Here is an 18624-nt window from a genome sequence, read left to right as displayed (position 1 = left end):
CGGAGAATGATCTAGGGAATTAATGATAAAATAAAATGTTTAATATCATATTTTTAGTGGATTGGATTAAATGGGCGGGTCATTAAATATTTTAAATGGATTTATATTTTGATTCTTATATTTTTGTTAATATTAAAATTTCATGTCACTAATTTTTTCTAAAAAAATAAGTAAACAGGTTGGGTGACTTTCTGTGCAAAGAAGTCATAGTTGAGTGACTTTTAAATTGAAAATAAAAGTTGAATGACTTTCTCTGAAAATAATTGATAATTAAGTGAATATCAAAATTATTAACTCTTAATATAAGGTAAGATTGTATTATGGTTTGACCTTTATTCAAATTCGCATATAATCAAAGCTTAGTCCAATAAGGTGATTTCTTTGATTTTATTAGATTCATAATAACATGTATAGTGAAGTGTTGGTAAAATCTTGCTCCTTATCATATGTATGTACCCTTAATTATAATATTTGAAAAATATTTTCATTGTCAATGTAGTCTAAAGAATATCCACTATCTTTAAAAATGTGAGAATTATAAATTGTAATACTCAAAATTAAACAGATTTTTAATACATATTACCTGCTACAACATGTAAACGTGATTTGATAGTGTAATTAGTGGTGAAGACAATAATTCAAACTAGTAGTATACTTTTTCGCAAAAGGTTCATTTGAACCTCCTTATGCTTCGTTATTTATGATTATAATTTAAGGATTTTTTTAACGAGAATCTAAGAATTGTTAAAGACAGACAATATGAATCGAATTTCGTGATTCTTTTTTGTAGTGATGGGATATGGACACGTGTGTTGGGAACATAAAAGTAGGATGGAACCAGAGCCAGGAAGATGTAAGAGAACTGATGGCAAGAAATGGAGATGTAGCAAAGGTGTTGTCCAAAATCAGAAATATTGTGAAAAACATATGCATAGAGGCCGCCAACGTTCAAGAAAGTGTATGGAATTAACAAATTCGACAGATATATGTTGTTCAGACTCTTCAAAAATATTATCACAATCGTGTCAGATTCTTCAAAAATGCGCTACTGGTAAAGTATCTGACATGCAACCATTGATATTTTTGAAAAGTCTGAACAACATAGATCATAATTCAGAACCAGACACAACCACTTTGTCCATTGGTCTACCAATGAATTAATTGTTACTAGTAGAAGTTGTTCTATTGGAGATGTGTGTAATTCTTCAAATGATTTCTCTGTTTTTGTTTTTTGTTATGACATTTCTAGTTACGATTTAATTGAGGAAACAATTGATTTTGAAATATGTATAATGTAATGAACTTGACAATGAATTTAGTCGTTTTTTAATCACACGATAGTATTTATATCAATTTACGTATATCTTGACTATGTCATTTAGTTCAAAACAAATTCCAAAATTATAATCTCGAGATTATAACTTGGATATCCACATGCCCCCCCAAGACATAACTAAGTGGAAAAAATATACTCTGTTTCAATTTATACGATTTACTTTTCTTTTTAATTTATCTAAAAAGAATGAAACATTTATATATAATTTTAAAATGTCCATTTTATTTTTAACGAAATGATTTATAGCAATATAAATTTTTATCATTTATTTTTTACCACAAATTTTAAAAGTCTTCTTTTCTTTTTTTAAATTTTGTGTCAAATCAAACAATTCGCGTGGAATAATAATTTTCAATTTTGTATCCATCATTAGTCATACTATTAAATGCAACAATCTTTTAATAGAAGGCTATAATAATGATTAATCTTTCCTTTCTTGTTTAGCAAAATTGAAAGGCCAATTAAAATGATCTTCTTGATTATGTTATTTGCTCTGTCAACAAACAATCTTGATTGTTAATTACTTTCTCTAACCCATTTTCTATGACCAATATTGACTTTAAAGAGGCAAGTAACAATCTGGATTGCCAATTATTGAAGCATTGCTTGGAGAAAAAAAACATACAAAAATGTATAAAAAAAACTTCACATCAAATTCCACTTCAGATGCATTTACATCTTTGTATATTACTTGTCTCCAACATGAATGCAAAACTCCTATAAACAAATAAATAACATTTTCTTTGTCAATATAATATGTTTGACCTTAATTGACTAATTAAACCACATATATCTTTATGAAATTTAAATAATGACTACAAAATAAATCCCCCCTATACTAGGATGAAATATAGGGGAATGTTAGATAAATAATTTCTATTGGTCCACTATTACAACTCAACTGTTTTTCCGTCTTATCAGTGTCTGATATCCTTATTAGAACTAACCTATCTCAAACTTAAATACATCTCAATTTAAAAATAACATATTTTATTAAAATATTACGTATTTAAACTTGAACTCAAGACGTTTGATAAAATAAAAATGGACCATATTCATGGGTGGGACAGTGCATAGAGTTTAAAGCACCCAATATGGTACCGACACTTTGTTCACAGCTATAATCATTAAGTTTTATTTTATTATTATTAGTATTATTCTACTCATTTAATTCTCATTCGATGGCCAGGATTACTTCCTTCATTTGAAATCTAAATCTTGACCCTTCAATTAGATCAAACCCCAAATTTTCCCACCAACCTACCCTATCTTCTTCACTACCCCCAGATCTCAACCCCCATTTAGACAAATACTCAAACTACAGCTAAGTGGCAACCCCATTATATTTTCTTGAAATTCTATTGGGTATTTAGTATACTAAGTAGTATCAAGAGTCATAAAAATTGAATCTTTACACTGTTTTAAGTTGTTGGAAGCATTGTAATGGTGGAGGCACAGTCATGGACTACAAGAAGGGGAAGCAATCCAAGATTGGAGTCACCCCAAGATCAAGTCTTGGATATGCCAGTAACCCCAACTGCTGAAATCAGGCAGCAACAGTATTCTAATGGTGGGATAACTTCTTTGGTGTCACCAAATGTACTTACTGCTCTTATAATTGCTTCTTGGTACTGTTCAAATATTGGGGTGTTGTTGCTAAACAAGTATCTTTTGAGTTTTTATGGTTATCGTTACCCAATATTCTTGACTATGTTGCATATGTTGTCATGTGCTACTTATAGTTTAGTTGCTATTAAGTGGCTGGAAGTTGTTCCTTTCCAGCAGATACATAGCAGGAAACAGTTCTTCAAGATTCTTGCTTTGAGTGCTATTTTTTGTTTTTCTGTTGTTTGTGGTAATACTTCATTGAGGTACCTTCCTGTATCGTTTAATCAAGCAATTGGTGCTACTACCCCATTTTTTACTGCTATTTTTGCTTTTGTGATTACTTGTAAGAAAGAAACTGCTGAGGTTTATTTAGCTCTTGTCCCTGTGGTTCTTGGTATTGTTTTGGCTAGCAATAGTGAGCCATTGTTCCATTTGTTTGGGTTCTTGATGGCTTTAGGTTCAACTGCTGGGAGAGCCTTGAAATCTGTTGTTCAGGGGTTGTTGTTATCCTCTGATGCTGAGAAATTGCACTCTATGAATCTGTTATTATACATGGCTCCAATGGCAGCAATGATTTTGCTTCCTTTTACACTATACATAGAGGGGAATGTAGCTGCAGTTACAGTGGAGAAAGCTAAGGGAGATGGATTTATGGTTTTCTTGTTGATTGGTAATGCCACAGTTGCTTATTTGGTGAACTTGACTAATTTCTTGGTTACTAAGCATACAAGTGCCTTGACACTGCAAGTTTTGGGGAATGCCAAGGCTGCAGTGGCTGCAGTGGTGTCAGTTTTGATATTCAGGAATCCAGTGAACATCATGGGCATAACAGGATTTGCTGTGACTGTAATGGGTGTGGTGCTTTACAGTGAGGCAAAGAAGAGATCTAAAGTAACAGCACACTGATGATAGTTTGAAAGATTCAATCTTGATGATGCCACACAAAGGTACAATTTTTTTTTTGTTTTTGGTCTAATTAGTATTCATTCTGGATGGGGTGGGGGAAGATTAAGTGGTTGGATTATATTCCACTGTATAGGAACAAAGATGGGGTAAAGTGGAAAAAGGTTTATGTGCTATGCTTTTTTTCCTCTATATAATTGTTCTTGATTGGGGTTGGTTTGAAGAGAATAAAGTTGTCTCTTTTACTTTTCCCCTTTCTGTAATTTTATACTCCTTTGATGCAACTACAACAAAGAAAGACTGATTCTTTAGATATTGTTCTCTATGTGTAATATTCTTGTGGGAGAATTGTCCTCCCAATATATTTTGTCCAAACTCAAGTTTACTTTCCTACTCTTCTATGTTTTAGTTAATTCTCGAGATAACATTTTTAGTGTCGATCCTTGTTATAAAAAGTTGGCGATCTGGGGCTCCTGTAAAGACGTAAGTAATCAATCAGATGTATAGCAAATATTTCAATAATCAAGATGATGCAAGGTCTTTTTACTTTTGAATAGTTGATCTGCCAGCCAAGAAACATTGAAATGTTGTATCTATTGAGGTCCCTGATTGTTTTAGAAAACGACTACATGGAAAATTGTGGTGCAAAATAGTCATGAGTTGCATTGATTGTTTGTATTATTTGGCAAGTCTCTTAAGTGGATCTTAGTTCTCAAGTTGCTGTCGTTATTGCCAAGTTTCTTTCGTTGCCCCACCTAATTCCCATATAGATAGAATGACTTCAAGTTTTCAACCATTTGCAGCATGTCTGTAGCTTCTAAACCTCACATAAGGGACTTGATAGGAAATGTACCTACTGCTTTTAAGCTTTAACTTCAAGAATGTTGATAGATAGTGTACCTTCTACTTTCCGGTGAAGGAGGATCATCTCCGCCCTCACTTAACTCCATACCCTGATGGAGCATATACATTAGTCTAATCTGACATAAATCTACTGTTATTAAGCTTCATATCAAGGTTCTTAGAAGAACTACTTTGAAAGTATATGTAAGAACTTTCGATATAGGAGAGCCATTGGCAAGGGATTTTTGCACTGTTGCACTAACAGTCTAAAGAACTTTATACGTTAAGTTGACCTACAACGATAGGTAAGTTTCTGTATCGAGTGAACGATTTGTGTAGAGAATAGTAGAGGAAAACTACTATTTATGGAAACATGTAGATGAGATGTGTTATTTTGCTTTTGCTTTACTCTTTGTGTGAAACATATAGAGTTAGTTAGCTACATAAAGCTAAATATTGGTTGTTTTTCTTTATAAGCATGTTAGGCATGTTACTTTTAGGATGACTTAAAAGAAGTTGTCTCTCAACCAAATAGATAAAAGCATAAAATGATTAAAATTCTCCACCCACTAGCATTATTTATTTAATATAATTTTAAATTTTATATTGATTACTAATTTATAATAAAATGTTAAAGGTGTAACTTTCAACTTTCTCTAATATTCTTTTTTCTCAAACCTTTTTTTGGTGTTTATGATAGCCTCTTTTAACCCTCTACTTTGTGTATGTCTTTAGTATCCTCCATACTAATTAACTTCTTTTTTTTTTTCCTATAAATTTCTGTTTTCGTATTATAATATTTATAAGTTATGTTCGGATACATTGTGTATAAGTTCGATCGCTAGAGGACAAATTAAAGATCAAAAGCATGTTAGAACTACAATGATTCAACTAAGTGAGACAATGACTACTATAATAATTAGATTCCTTTGTAAAATATTTATCATATTTGATGGAATATTTACACAAAGGGTTTACCAAAAGCTATTGACTTATGATGGAATGAATAAAATCCTCTCGCTGTTAATCAAAATTTTCAAATGCAAATCTTTGAGAATATAAAAGTTGTTGGAGCACTTCCTTTTCAATGAGCTTGGTGGACGTAAATTTAAATTAGTCAGACCGATAGATATCTAGAATACTCGAAAAAGTAAATATATTACAAATAAAAAAGAATAAAAGTGGGCCTCCACACACTAAAAGGCAAGATTTAAGAGAACATGGACAATGCAGCAGCAACAGATAAATGCAATCAACTTGGACAAGATGTTGCAATTGTAGGAAATATCCTATTTCAAACATCACATTAATGTCTAAGAAACTTCATCCACTTGAAGAGATAGAGGGAGGGGCCATATATATGAATGTATTAAATACATATAAATGCTGATGAGAGAAAAAAAAGGTTGTTTTGAGTCATGTGTTTGATCTGCAATTAGAAATCCGCATAACTATAAGTTATGAGAGAATCGTAGAATAAATAATATATCAAATCAGGTAGGATACAAACATATTCAAATCTTCAATAAAACAAACAAAGTAAAAGAAATTAACATAAAATCCAGGAGCCTCAGACACTACTCCTGAGTCCTGATTGCCTCAACTATCTTACAATTATTCAAAATGTGAAAACAAATAACAACAACAAATTGATAAATGATCATCAGCTCACCCCTCCATACGAACTAATTTCATCGTCAAGTCATGATCATGACGATCATTGCAAATGCAGCAACAAGCAAAGCAACAAATTTTGAATCGGGAGAAATTGAAGATGCAAATGAAGAAGAAGAAGAAGAACCAGGGCTACTTGGTGACGGAGCAGGGGATACTGATTCTGCTGGCCAAACATTAATAGCAAGTTTCATTCCCTTTTCACAATGTTTACCTACACCACAAATGTACCATTTTTTCCCTGGCGAAGCCAGGGAAATCTCATCATTTCCAGATGTTAATGGCGTAACATCGCTACTTGGTGTACAGCTTTTGAATGCTTCATGATCTGCTTTGTACACGTTGTGAACGTCTTTCTTGTACTTGAATACTGCAATCACAAAATAAATCAGGCTTAGCTTTAGGGACACGTATTGAAAATATGTTTTAATGACAACGATTACACAAACTTAAAATAGTACGAGATATGATAAATTTATGTACATACTGAGCTTATCTCCAACGTGGAACTGTTTCGTAGCAGCCCAAGCTGTGTAATTAAAATCGAGTTTCCAACCTTGATCATCACCAACCCAATGATCAGTTGCCATTGCTGGAGTGGCAACAACAACAACAATAACTGCAATCATAACAGATGTCGATGCCATTGAGATTTTTTTAAATTTTTTTTTTTTTGAAAAATAAGTAGTTATAATAAGGTGTTTTTATATGATTTGAAATTATTGATTGTTAGGGGATGTATTTATAGGTTGTTAATTTTTGAAGATTAAGAAGAGTAGCCGGCTAATAGCGGCATTTTTTTTTTTTTGAGAAAATAACAAAGTTTGAATTAAATTTAATATATGATTTTTTTTTTTAATATATGATATTTGATATGTTACTTTTGGAATTGTAGAAAAAAACTTATGTGTCTATAGTGACTTTTTATTTTATCCAAATTTTATTCTTGCCGAATGTCACAATGCTTAATTATATTAACATCTAATCTTTTGCCCATCCAAGTGGAAATTTTTTATATTCTTCGATTTTATTTTACTTGGTCTTTATAATTAATGAAAAAAAAATAATTATATATTACTTATTTATTTTATAAAATTAAGGAGAGAAAATAATATTACTTTTATCAGTAAAATAATAATAGTAATGGAGAGAATAATTTTACCTTTTCAAAGGCAGATTGAGAAGTAAAAGTAAGTGTTAAAAGGTAGACTATTTTTGTAAAAAGTTTTTTTATCATTAAGAAAATACGGTTTGACATGATTATTTCGCCACATTTTCGTTATTAAGTAACTGATATGAGTTGAACTCGATTCGTTAGACTAGGCCTTGTTAATAGAAGGGGAAATTATGCGAATAACTAAACATATACGGGTTAATTAGCTAATATAGCTATAGTTTGAATTGATTACCACTCGCAACTTCTATTTAGCTATAATTATGTGAGTCTCTCTCCTCTCTCCTCTCTTATACATGTAAAAATATACAATTATATGAAAGATATATAAATACAATGCGTCTCTTTCCACTCTCATCCCTCTCTCGCTCCCTTTCCCAATCTCGCTCGCCAAATATACAAATGCATATGTATATCAATTACATAGATACAGTTATTTGATACCTAACATATACCATTCGACAGATATACAAATACAGTTCACCTCTCTCCACTCTCCTCCCTCTCTCGCTCGCCTCTTTCCTCCCTCTCCTAATCTGACTCACCTCTCTCTTCCCTCTAACATGTAGCTACGAATTATAATTAGCAAACTATAGCTATGAGGCCTAATTAAATTATTTATAGTGGCTATTTGCGAAATTTTCTTTTAATAGAATGCATGTTTTTGGATTGATTGTCTGGAAGGCCCATATCACAAGAATATTTCTTTTGGCCCATAAGACTACAAATAGCTATTTTGGTAATGTCATTATTCTAAAGTTTCAACAAATAAAATTTCATATTTGTCATGTCATCGCACTAGTAAAAAGTTGAAATCGACAACATTGGCTACTTTCTAACTTTAAGGCTGAAAAAAATAGTTGTAGTAGAAGTGGCAAGGGTAACCTACACTATTAGGGCTGCTAATTGAAATATATCCAACACTTCAAAAGTAAATCACACAAACATTTGATAAATAGTCTCACAAAATTTCATAAAATTCAAAGTAGTGCAAGTATAATTTTAGTACAATATATAAGTCGAATTGTTGCAGTATGTTGAATTCCCTTATTATAACTTTTAGCTCTACCGTGGATCTAACTACAGAGGTCAGAGGCTGATCTAGTGTGTCGTCTATGGATTCACTAATTATAATTCAAACTACATATATGTATAAGGAATCTACTAAATATCTATAAATATTTAAATATGAACTCTATTATTGTATATATGAACATAAGATCATTATGGCCAAATGACACTATTTATACTAACCCTAGACCACCCTAGTTATGAGGTAAATGTTCACAACCAATGCCACTAATTTTGGTCTTTAGACCCGTGAAATGCAAGAAAATGTGCCTCTCAAACAGAAATCATCATAAAGACAAAAACCATAAAATTACAAACATATTCAACTTGAATACCTCAATCTAATAGTGTGTTCTCTCTAAACACCACAAATTACTTATGTTAAAGTCTTCCTCACGAGAAACCCCATCAAAGAACCAAGTTGATAATTACCACCAACAAAGTTCATTTTTTCACATTTCTCGTGATACATCTCATGTTTGACAATCAATAAAAATGCAAGTTTATTATAGTGAATAATTACATTTCGTCCACTTATCGCGAACAATAGAAGGGGTGCAAAATGAATGTAGGAAACAACCATTTAGTTGATATCAATGAAGTCTTGCATGAAGAGGAAGAAGATCACAAGGAAGAAAACAGTAACATTACGATGAATGCTGATAAACCAGACACGCGATTCAACAGGCCTATGAAAAATAGAGAAATAAAAAGGCCTCCTAGGAAGTTCAGCAGGCAAGTGTCACTAGAGACAGGGTTCTCTGTACTCAATGGAGAGACATCTAAAGATAAAAATGAACGAAAAATACTCGGAAGAAGTGGAAATAGTTTTGGAGGATTTGGTGTTAATGGAACAAATGGTATTGAAGCAAGAAATAAAGGAGATTTCAACATGTTTAGGACTAAATCAACTATTGCTAGGCAATCTTCAAAGATACCACTTAGAAAAGAAAGTGGAATTGAACTTCAGAACAATAATGTTAAGGAAGGACTTAATGATCATGTCAAGAAAAGTGTACCTGCTGGAAGATACTTTGATGCTCTTACAGGACCTGAACTTGATCAAGTCAAGGTAATTATCCGTACTCCTTCAGTTTCAATTTGTTTGTCTGGTTTTGACTTGACAAGTGTGTTTCAGAAAGTAAAAGAAACTTTTGTATTTGTGGTCTTGAACTTTAAGATATAACAAAATGTCTATTTAATCTTTTGTGCTGTCGGTGCATAGATGTTGCTAAACTCAAGTGTTGGTAACAATCTTTTCTGCAGGATTCTGAGGACATTCTTCTTCCAAAAGATGAAAAATGGCCTTTTCTACTCAGGTTCCCGATTGGTTGCTTCGGTATATGCCTAGGCCTTAGTAGTCAAGCCATCCTCTGGCGTTCACTTGCTCTGAGTCCTGTCACCAAATTCCTTCATGTTCCACTTTTCATTAACTTCGCGGTTTGGCTGTTAGCAGTGGGGGTTCTCGTTGCAGTCTTCATCACCTATATATTCAAATGTGCTCTTTACTTTGAAGCGATAAAGAGAGAATACTTTCACCCAGTGAGAGTCAACTTCTTTTGTGCTCCATGGATTGTATGCATGTTTTTAGCTATAGGTGCACCTCCTAAAACAGCGCCAGGAACACTTCACCCTGCCATCTGGTGTGTCTTCATGGCCCCGATCTTCTTCCTCAATCTCAAAATTTATGGCCAATGGCTTTCAGGAGGGAAACGACGTCTCTGTAAAGTAGCCAACCCCTCATCTCACCTCTCTGTAATTGGGAATTTCGTGGGAGCTATTTTGGCTGCTAAAGTGGGATGGAAGGAGCCTGGAAAGTTCTTATGGTCCATTGGCTTTGCACATTACCTTGTGGTGTTTGTCACATTATATCAAAGGTTGCCAACGAGTGAAGCGTTGCCTAAGGAACTCCACCCTGTTTATTCCATGTTCATTGCCACTCCAGCTGCAGCTAGCCTTGCTTGGGGGGCTATATATGATGAATTTGATGGCTTGGCAAGAACCTGCTACTTCATATCACTATTTCTCTACTTATCATTGGTTGTACGTCCCAACTTCTTCACAGGATTCAGGTAACTTTCTCGTCCATGAAATACGATAACAGCACAAGAGTTCAAAATTTTGATGAAAACTTTGATCTAATATCTTGACTATCTGCAGATTTTCAGTTGCATGGTGGTCATATACTTTTCCAATGACCACAGTTTCAATAGCAACCATAAAGTATGCAGAGGAGGTTCCATCTTTCATTACCAAGGCTTTGGCTTTGGCCCTATCGTTCATGTCAACAACAATGGTCTGCATATTATTCGTCTCAACCCTTCTGCATGCTTTTGTCTGGAAAACCTTGTTTCCCAATGATCTCGCCATTGCCATAACAAAGAAAAGATACAGCAAGGATAAGAAGCCTTTGATGAAGCGTTGGACAAAACATTCACCTCTTTCATTTGTCACGTCAATAGGGAAACATAACTCAGGAGACAAAGAGTGCGCCTCTGAGGAGGAGAAATGATTGTAATTCAATAATAATTACGCTGCATAATTGTATAATATGGAAGTTAGCAGCAATATATAAGGGTATCAAGCAATTAGTCCTGAAGGCATTATAGTAAGAATGTAATCGAGACTAACTGTCCGAACTATGAAATTAGCCAAGAGGATTCAATTAAATTTGTAATTTTTTCACATTTGATACATTAATCTCTCAAGCATTCTATGTCATAAAGAATCAGTCACATATAAGGCAAAATCAAAGTAGAATAAAGATGAACAGTTCCAGCTAAAACAAAAACTTGCTCATTTTTATTCACATTGGGTTTAACATTGTTGTTCGTATCTGATGGTTTACATCTGTAGAAAATGATTTTTACATAAAGTTATAAAACTTCTATATATTCGAATGCACTTGACAATTTCAGACAATTGTTGTGTATTGGCATTGCTACATCATCTCAGTCTGCCTTTTGAATCAAGCAAAAAAGGTGTTCCATCAACGTCCAGAAATGTGCTGTATTTTGTTCCTAAAAAGCCCAAACACCTACAAGAATTCAAATATACCTGTTGAGTTTTATCATATAAGAAGAAAAGCAAAACTACCACACGGTGTTAGAGATGTTTGGGTTAGATGCATGTCACATCTTAAACCCTCGGAGATTTCTCGATTATAAAGAAAACAGAAAGCAAAGCTTGTACCTGTTGATGGTGTTAGAGACTTGACAAACTTCAGTTAGCCCACATCACTACCGAACAAAATTGGCTTTGCTTTTGAGATCAGCTAGTTTTCCGGTCTCCGTGTGTACTATCTTAAAAAGAAGAATTTTGTAAGCTGATGGAGATGGAAATAGCTAGTAACCACGGAATAAACAGTGCTTACCTCATGGTTCTGTTGGAAATAAGCCCATCTATTTTCTTTAGAACCCTTGTAACAAAAACCCATACAAAATCAAAAATCTAGACAATGCTTAACTAAATAAGATCAGAAAGAAAAATGAAAAAATAAATGGAACCTTTGACGGAAGACAGGATGGTCGTTGTGCTTTTGATTGAACTCCCGCAGCTTGTTGGGGCTCGGACATAAGAGATAGCTGATAAAAAAAAACAAGAAAGATTAATATTGTGTCCAAAGAGAGACACCAAACAATGTACACAATTGAACACCAATACAAAAATGTAAAACTACCAACCTTATTAAACAAATCAATTGGCGGATTATGATGAATCCTCTTTACAGTATGAAAATTAAACTCCTGTGGCAGAGGCAAAGCAATTCATATGTCATTATTGGAACTTCAAAGACAACAATAACAACTGAAAAAACTAGACATGTTTGGATTACCATTGGCACTGTGGTTTCCTTCTTGGTATTTCGGAACACTCCAATATCTCCTTTACTTGATAGAATCTACATGAAACAAAAAGTTCAGTTCCCAGAACTCCATATATCAAAACTTCCCCAATCTTTCCTAATGTACCTTTTTATTAAGGGGAAGAGCTTTGAAGTTGTAGGTGGACACCGGTTCTTCTTGCTTTGGAGCCTCTACGTGATTGAATCTGACATACAAAAGTTCACGTTTTTTAGTCACCCACAACCTTAAAAGTAATTTACATTTTACAAGCATTGACAACCAATATTTTAATTTGAAACTAAAAATAAACAAAAGAATGTAATAAGAACAACATAGAATGTTATGCTAACAACAAAGACTGCTGCTGCTCAACACACAAAAGGATGTCAACATTCACCTTCTGGATTCTCTATTTCCACATTCCAATGTTGAATTAGAACTGACTTTCTGCAACACCTGCAACAAAATATTTTGTCAATCAGTAATAATAATGCAAACAACTTGAATTCAAATAACCTAATTTCTTTATGAACCTCTTAATTTTATCAAACTCAAATATAGATGCAGATAGACTCCAAAAAAAATGGTGGGAACATTTCTAAGATTTCACCAACGGTGCAATTTTTATGTAATATTTTAGGCAGGGAAAAATCACATTGGAAGGAGCCATAAAAAATAAGGTAACACTACAAAGTTCCCAAATCTTGTCATGTTGTTGCCACTAAAATTATCCAATTTCACTGGTTCAGACTATAAGTTAAATCGAGTAGAGTGTTTGTGCATAAGAACAAACTCCTCATGATAAAAACTAATATGTAACCTTGTCATTAGTAGAAGAAGAATTGGCAGCAGAAGTTGAAACAGCTGAACGATGTTGCACGGCTCTCTCTGACGTTTTCAGGTGAAATTCCTTTAAACCAAAGCATCAAGGTAGAAATTTTAATTCACTTGTTTGTGAAACTATGTTTACAATATATTACAAGTGAAAAGTCATGGAATACAAGTGATATGAATGGAGCTTGGTAATCTTAGAAAAGGAACGAGAAGCGAAGACACCAGTCTGAATACTTACTTGAAACTGTGGGAGTTGTGGATTACTTCTTTTTGGAGGCAAAGAAGGACCTTCAAAGATCTGTGAAATAGTCAGCTGTCAATAACATGCAGATGAGTTGATTGCCTCAAGGAAACTATGTTTAACCTTTCTATTTAGTGGAAGAGCTTTGAATCTACGTATAGCCGTCGGTGGCAAATTTTCTGCTTGTACACTATCTTTTGGCCTGAAATTGAAACGTCATGATAAAATGTTGAAAGTGGATCTCAAACTGGATAAGATAAATGAAACCAGTTAATGAGGCCGACCTTGCTCTTTGTGCTCTATGAGTTGTTTGAAGAGCAGGTTCTCTAGGAATAGTAATCCTGGGCTTCACCAAAGTGTTGTTGCAATCGACTTTTCCGTCCTGCAAGATAGTTCACAAACTGTGTCAGAACTCCAGCAGAAAATCCAGTCATCACCAAAAAGTTCTACATGGTTAAGGTTCAAAAACCCAGAGCTCTAGAGACTAGGGATTACGCATAATTTCGTACTAGAGACATAATTCAGCCACTCAAGAATGGACCTGGTCGGCGGTTGAATACTGGGGGAAAAATTTCTAGACATCTTTTAAGTAAAAAATATGGGAGCTCGCACTTTGAACTACTCAAATCAACGAAAATTTCTATAGGTATAGGGAAGGTCAACTCAACAAAAGATATCACAGGTGAAGGGAAACTATTAGGACACACGTGATCAAAACAATGAAACAGATAGTCACTTAAGGTCTTTAACTGTACAAGGAGGAAGACTCCTAACTTTTCCTGAGTAAATAGAAAATAGAATGGAGAGCAAATACTTACTCTCTTAGGTGCCTTGTGAACAAAACTAAATACAGGCTTCGCTTCGGCAACCTGTAATGCAGAAAGAGATACTTTTTCATAAAAATTTGAGCAACCTAACATTAGAGAGATGCCAAAAGTCCATATACAAGTGAACAGAATTTGAATACAATAGAAGGAAGAGATGAAGCATTTGCGCTGTTGTCAAAATTGCAAAGCTGGAGAAGAACCTTGGTCAAGTAATTAGATGTGAAGACAAAGTAATGTCAAAAATGTACTTTTTTGGCAAGGGTTGTATTCCTTACAGAGAGAACGAATTAAAGTAATGTTTTAGCCCATTTCCAATATTTAAAAATGTTGGAATTCCAATATGTAATACATCCCCATAAAAATTCTTAAAATCATAATTCTATTCAATTAATTTGCAGCAGATTTTAACTCCACAAATTCATAAAGTTGATTCTGTTAATGTAAAAGAAACACTAAATTGGAAGAAGCAATTAATAGTTAAAGAGACTCATGATTACTCTAGCATAATGCAGAGGAAAAGGAGCAAAATCCATAGGGCAGAACATACAAAAACTACCTTCCGTAGATGACCACTCTCAAGCTTTTGTCTCTTGGCAGCTTGAGTCTCGATCACAGTTGAACTGGTTCCGTTTTTCTCAACCAAGAATGTGGGTAACCTAATACAAGAGAAAGGTGTTCAAAGAGAACACAGACCAGTAAAGTAGTTAGCCGGTGATGAGCAGCTGTGTGATCAAACAAGGTCATTCCCAACAGATTACATGCAAAGTTGCAAGAGCTTTGCTCACCGTTCACAAAAAGGTGGAATATGAAAAACAACAAAATACATACAGAAGATGACCCACTGTTTAAAGATTTACAGATACTCACTCTTGAAATTTTTTTAAAAGAACACTTGAAATAATAAAAGATGGTCTGCACTTAAAACAGAGAATGCGAAGAAAATCAAGGCGGATAAGCTTCCAACCTCGATTCACCTATTGGACGAGGCAGGTTTTGCTTGGCTAAGTGACTTGCGGTTGGTTTCATGAGGGTTGAACCCCTGGGACATGATGGCTTCCCTGAGCACCTTGTTTTACCTGTTGTGGCAGTGGCACCTGTAGCCGTGTGATTGTAGAAAGTCAACCCTGCCAATCAAATGCATCAAATATTAGTGTAACATGGTTGCATGACAAAACTGTTGTACCTATTGTAACATGATTGCCTATTCAAATCACATACTTATCACTCAAGCAACCAACTTGAACCATGACACAGGACAAAAATATATTCTTAATTCTAGTAGTAGAATATTAAACATTTCAAAGATAGTTCATTAAGACAAACATTGATGCAGACATTTACAATTGTCAAATTAGATATGCACCTGAAGGAAGCTGTCTCAGCTGATTTAAAAGTTTCTCAGCGTTGCTAATTCCTAAGTTAGCAGAAATTTCTGCATTGTTGCCCACGCCTTCTGCAAAATAAGATCAGACAGAAAAATTGAGTATATCAGAATGATACCAACTACTAGTATCAACATCAGTACAAGAAAGTTGTGGCATATCCTGAAAGCCAGCTTATAATTAAAGTAAACAACTATGAAAAACACTAAATCTTTTCGAGGAAAACAAAAAAAATACATCAAGCAGAAGGAGGACCAAGTGGATAAATTACTCAGTTCATCAGCGTTGGGTGAAGGAACCAATTGTTCCCTTTGGACTCTTATTAGCTTTACCTTCTACTTATCTCAAGAGTCATAATTAATGTCAAGAACTAGCTTGCATTTCAGTAAATTTTCGGTCAATTGGATACTTCCACATGCAAAAATATGGGATATCCAAATTGATTATGAACTTCTAAAAGCAAATGTTCAACAACAATGAAAATAATACATCACCCTTAAAACAGCAAAGCACAAAATTCAAGTAAAAGATGAGAGTTTTAACTTTAAAAGAGGCAGAATAAACACCTTCCATTACAGCAGGAACCTCTTGCTCAACCTCAATATCAGAATCACTCCCAGACAAACTCATATTCACAACTTTGGATTTCGGAGATACATGAATGTTCTCCAGGAAACTGTCCTCCTTCGAAATTAACCTAGTGACGAAGGCTTGAATAACAGACAACAAATGTATTATCAGTCATATTGTTCCAAAAACAATGTTCTAGCACGGAAGTGATAATTAAAACACAAGTGTTATTTACATTCCAAATTTTAGTTTTACTAGAATGGCCTTTAACCTAAGGAATGTTAGGAGGTCCTTTACCAAAACCAAAGCAAAGAACAAACAGAAAAGGAAACAGTGTCTTATAATGCTCAGTACATCAAGGAAAATAGTATACATGAGATACCAGCTCCTTTAATTAGAACGTAGCTCCTATAGCAGAGAGTTAAAGACAGTTCTAAACTAAAATCTTCCAAAACTTAAGTAGAAATAAAAAAGGTGAGAAAACACAGAATTTTCCCATATACTACCACAGTTATGCCACTAAAAAGTCACAGGTTCGAGATACGTAAATGGCCGCTCGCAAAAATGCAGTATAAGGTTACCTACAGTAGACAATTGTGGTCAGGCTTTTGCCCGGACACAGTCCATTGCTAGAGCTCATTGCACCAGGCTAAGCTTTTACTACATTAGTTACAAAAATATAAATATTTTCAAAACCAGATGAACAGGAAAAAGCTAAAATATTGTCGGTAAAAAGCGAAAAAATACAAAATACATAACGTGAAAAATATAGCATTGGCATCATCGCACCATAAGAAGTTGATCCTAAAAAGCGACCTGTGAGTCACGGGTTCTGAATCATACACAAACAGCTTCGATGCAAAAATACAGACAACGTCTAATCAAATCGTTTTAACACTAGTTCCTTAACAAATACAGCTTAGAAATTGCAGGAAAATAAAATACAAGTTCTAATAAATCAAATAAACACCAAAATTTAGCACCGTTAAAAAAAAAAAAAAAAAAAACTCACGAGAAGGCGGATAGCTTCCGGCAGATTCAAACCAACTCTCAGCTTGACGAGTCTCAGGCAAAGCCTCTTCACAACCTAAATCAAAGTAACGAGGTGCATCAAACTCGTAATCGAGGTCAATCTCCACCGCTGTAAAAGTATACTCAACCATATCCTCCATTTCTTCCTCCATTTCTCCAATCGCACAGTTTCCGATAACCGCCGATTTTGAAAATAGAAACTCAAGCGTGATTTTCTCACACAGCGATTGTGATCTTGAGGAACGAGATAAGAAAGAAAAAAAAAACACTGGAATCGATGATAATGGAGAAGGAAAAGGCCTAGTCAGTGCATAGAAAACCGAGAAAGAATTGGAAGAAGCAGAAGAAGAGAAGCGACGTAACGATTCATGGAGATTTGGGAAGAGAAAAAAGGAAAGAGTACAATTTAGCAGTAAGTAGTGTGAGACTTGTTGGTAGCGGCGACTGATAATTTTCAGAAGGATCCGAATTTTTGAAAAGATGGGTATGGGCGGGTCCGATTGGGTTGGGCTATATAACGTTAGAAAACTTTTTCTGCTTTTACCATTATGCCCTTCTCTCTTTTTATGTCAACTTTTGAGTTAAAACTTTCTACTAATTCACGAGATTACACGTATCTCAATTATTTCACTATATATCACATTTGATTAGGTAAATCTATCTCAAAAAATTAAAGCGGATGAAAAGAAAATTATATAATATCTTCGCCACTATATGAATTTGAACTTGAGACATCTTAAAAATATAAGTGTTGTTTGAATTGAAAGATGTAATTTATTTTGTATTCAGCGACAGATGTTGTTAAATGGCAAAAGTGTTACATGAAAATGCTTATATGATAATTCTTGAACTCTAAATTGTATTGTTAGGTGCTTCATTTTGTTTTCTTGTTGAACCTGAATCTATGCTCGAGAGATAAATATACATAATAAGAGATGAGAAAGAGGAATTATGGTGGTCCCCTTAGAATAAATCCAATCTCAAAAATAGATTGAAAGATGAATCTCACCTAAATTATCACATTGAAAGCTTGATTTCAAATAGGAGGATTATTGATATAATAATGACGTACTTATTAAGATTATAACGATAATCTATAAACTTTTTAATTCATTAATAATTTATCTACTAGTATCATAAACTAGAAAAAAATTGAATTTCAAAAGTGGAGAAAATCATTCCAAAATCATGTAGAGCAGTGACAAGTAATTTTCAACAAAAAGTTCCAAATAATTATTGAAATTTAAGAAACAGATGTTATAGTGAATTTTTGAAATTTAAAAC

At 33.8% G+C, this 18624-nt stretch overlaps 4 protein-coding genes across 16 annotated transcripts; 2 read left to right on the top strand and 2 right to left on the bottom strand.

The window, feature by feature from the left end:
- Positions 1 to 1227: 1227 nt before the first annotated feature.
- LOC101256613 (probable sugar phosphate/phosphate translocator At1g12500) lies at positions 1228 to 4240 on the top strand. Its single transcript, XM_004245637.5, has one exon. The coding sequence runs from the start codon at positions 2780 to 2782 to the stop codon at positions 3848 to 3850; it is 1071 nt and encodes a 356-aa protein (XP_004245685.1). The 5' UTR covers positions 1228 to 2779; the 3' UTR covers positions 3851 to 4240.
- Positions 4241 to 6148: 1908 nt separating this feature from the next.
- On the bottom strand, positions 6149 to 7138 carry LOC101244217 (mavicyanin-like). The gene is made up of 2 exons (XM_004246088.5): positions 6852 to 7138; positions 6149 to 6734 (listed from the first exon to the last, which is right to left on the bottom strand). Exons 1-2 carry the CDS (start codon positions 7009 to 7011, stop codon positions 6388 to 6390), a joined length of 507 nt encoding a protein of 168 aa, XP_004246136.1. The 5' UTR covers positions 7012 to 7138; the 3' UTR covers positions 6149 to 6387.
- A 1795-nt stretch (positions 7139 to 8933) lies between these two features.
- On the top strand, positions 8934 to 11334 carry LOC101256903 (guard cell S-type anion channel SLAC1). Its single transcript, XM_004245638.5, has 3 exons — positions 8934 to 9681; positions 9876 to 10681; positions 10770 to 11334. Exons 1-3 carry the CDS (start codon positions 9172 to 9174, stop codon positions 11119 to 11121), a joined length of 1668 nt encoding a protein of 555 aa, XP_004245686.1. The 5' UTR covers positions 8934 to 9171; the 3' UTR covers positions 11122 to 11334.
- Positions 11335 to 11389: 55 nt separating this feature from the next.
- Positions 11390 to 17822, bottom strand: LOC101244516 (protein TPX2). Of its 13 annotated transcripts, none has more exons than XR_011211322.1 (18): positions 17321 to 17822; positions 16305 to 16448; positions 15720 to 15809; positions 15321 to 15480; positions 14913 to 15012; positions 14348 to 14398; positions 13814 to 13911; positions 13653 to 13731; positions 13527 to 13586; positions 13275 to 13364; positions 12852 to 12910; positions 12581 to 12659; positions 12445 to 12510; positions 12293 to 12355; positions 12116 to 12193; positions 11983 to 12027; positions 11802 to 11907; positions 11390 to 11646 (listed from the first exon to the last, which is right to left on the bottom strand). XR_011211322.1 is itself a non-coding variant. In XM_004246089.5 (18 exons), exons 1-17 carry the CDS (start codon positions 17490 to 17492, stop codon positions 11849 to 11851), a joined length of 1497 nt encoding a protein of 498 aa, XP_004246137.2. In that variant the 5' UTR covers positions 17493 to 17822; the 3' UTR covers positions 11390 to 11646; positions 11802 to 11848. The 13 variants fall into 13 exon arrangements, 8 of the variants coding, with proteins under 8 accessions (XP_004246137.2, XP_010325443.1, XP_069144723.1 ...); XR_011211323.1 differs by having other exon boundaries at positions 11802 to 11911; positions 11983 to 12017; XR_742886.3 differs by having other exon boundaries at positions 14904 to 15012; positions 17321 to 17820.
- Between the last annotated feature and the right edge of the window lie 802 nt (positions 17823 to 18624).

Source organism: Solanum lycopersicum, chromosome 8 (genome assembly GCF_036512215.1).
Source record: "Solanum lycopersicum chromosome 8, SLM_r2.1".
Taxonomy (NCBI): domain Eukaryota; kingdom Viridiplantae; phylum Streptophyta; class Magnoliopsida; order Solanales; family Solanaceae; genus Solanum; species Solanum lycopersicum.
The sequence above is the reverse complement of the archived record's forward strand: the minus strand, read 5'-3'. Positions and strand labels throughout refer to the sequence as shown.

Coding starts and splice junctions, on each gene's coding strand:
- LOC101256613 (XM_004245637.5), top strand. CDS start 2,780: ATGGTGGAGGCACAGTCATGGACTACAAGAAGGGGAAGCAATCCAAGA.
- LOC101244217 (XM_004246088.5), bottom strand. CDS start 7,011: ATGGCATCGACATCTGTTATGATTGCAGTTATTGTTGTTGTTGTTGCC. Junction 6,735..6,851: donor CCACGTTGGAGATAAGCTCA/GTATGTACATAA, acceptor TTGTGATTGCAG/TATTCAAGTACAAGAAAGAC.
- LOC101256903 (XM_004245638.5), top strand. CDS start 9,172: ATGAATGTAGGAAACAACCATTTAGTTGATATCAATGAAGTCTTGCAT. Junction 9,682..9,875: donor CTGAACTTGATCAAGTCAAG/GTAATTATCCGT, acceptor TCTTTTCTGCAG/GATTCTGAGGACATTCTTCT. Junction 10,682..10,769: donor AACTTCTTCACAGGATTCAG/GTAACTTTCTCG, acceptor GACTATCTGCAG/ATTTTCAGTTGCATGGTGGT.
- LOC101244516 (XM_010327141.4), bottom strand. CDS start 17,492: ATGGAGGAAGAAATGGAGGATATGGTTGAGTATACTTTTACAGCGGTG. Junction 12,660..12,851: donor GGAAATAGAGAATCCAGAAG/GTGAATGTTGAC, acceptor TTTGTATGTCAG/ATTCAATCACGTAGAGGCTC. Junction 12,194..12,292: donor CAATTGATTTGTTTAATAAG/GTTGGTAGTTTT, acceptor TTTTTTTATCAG/CTATCTCTTATGTCCGAGCC.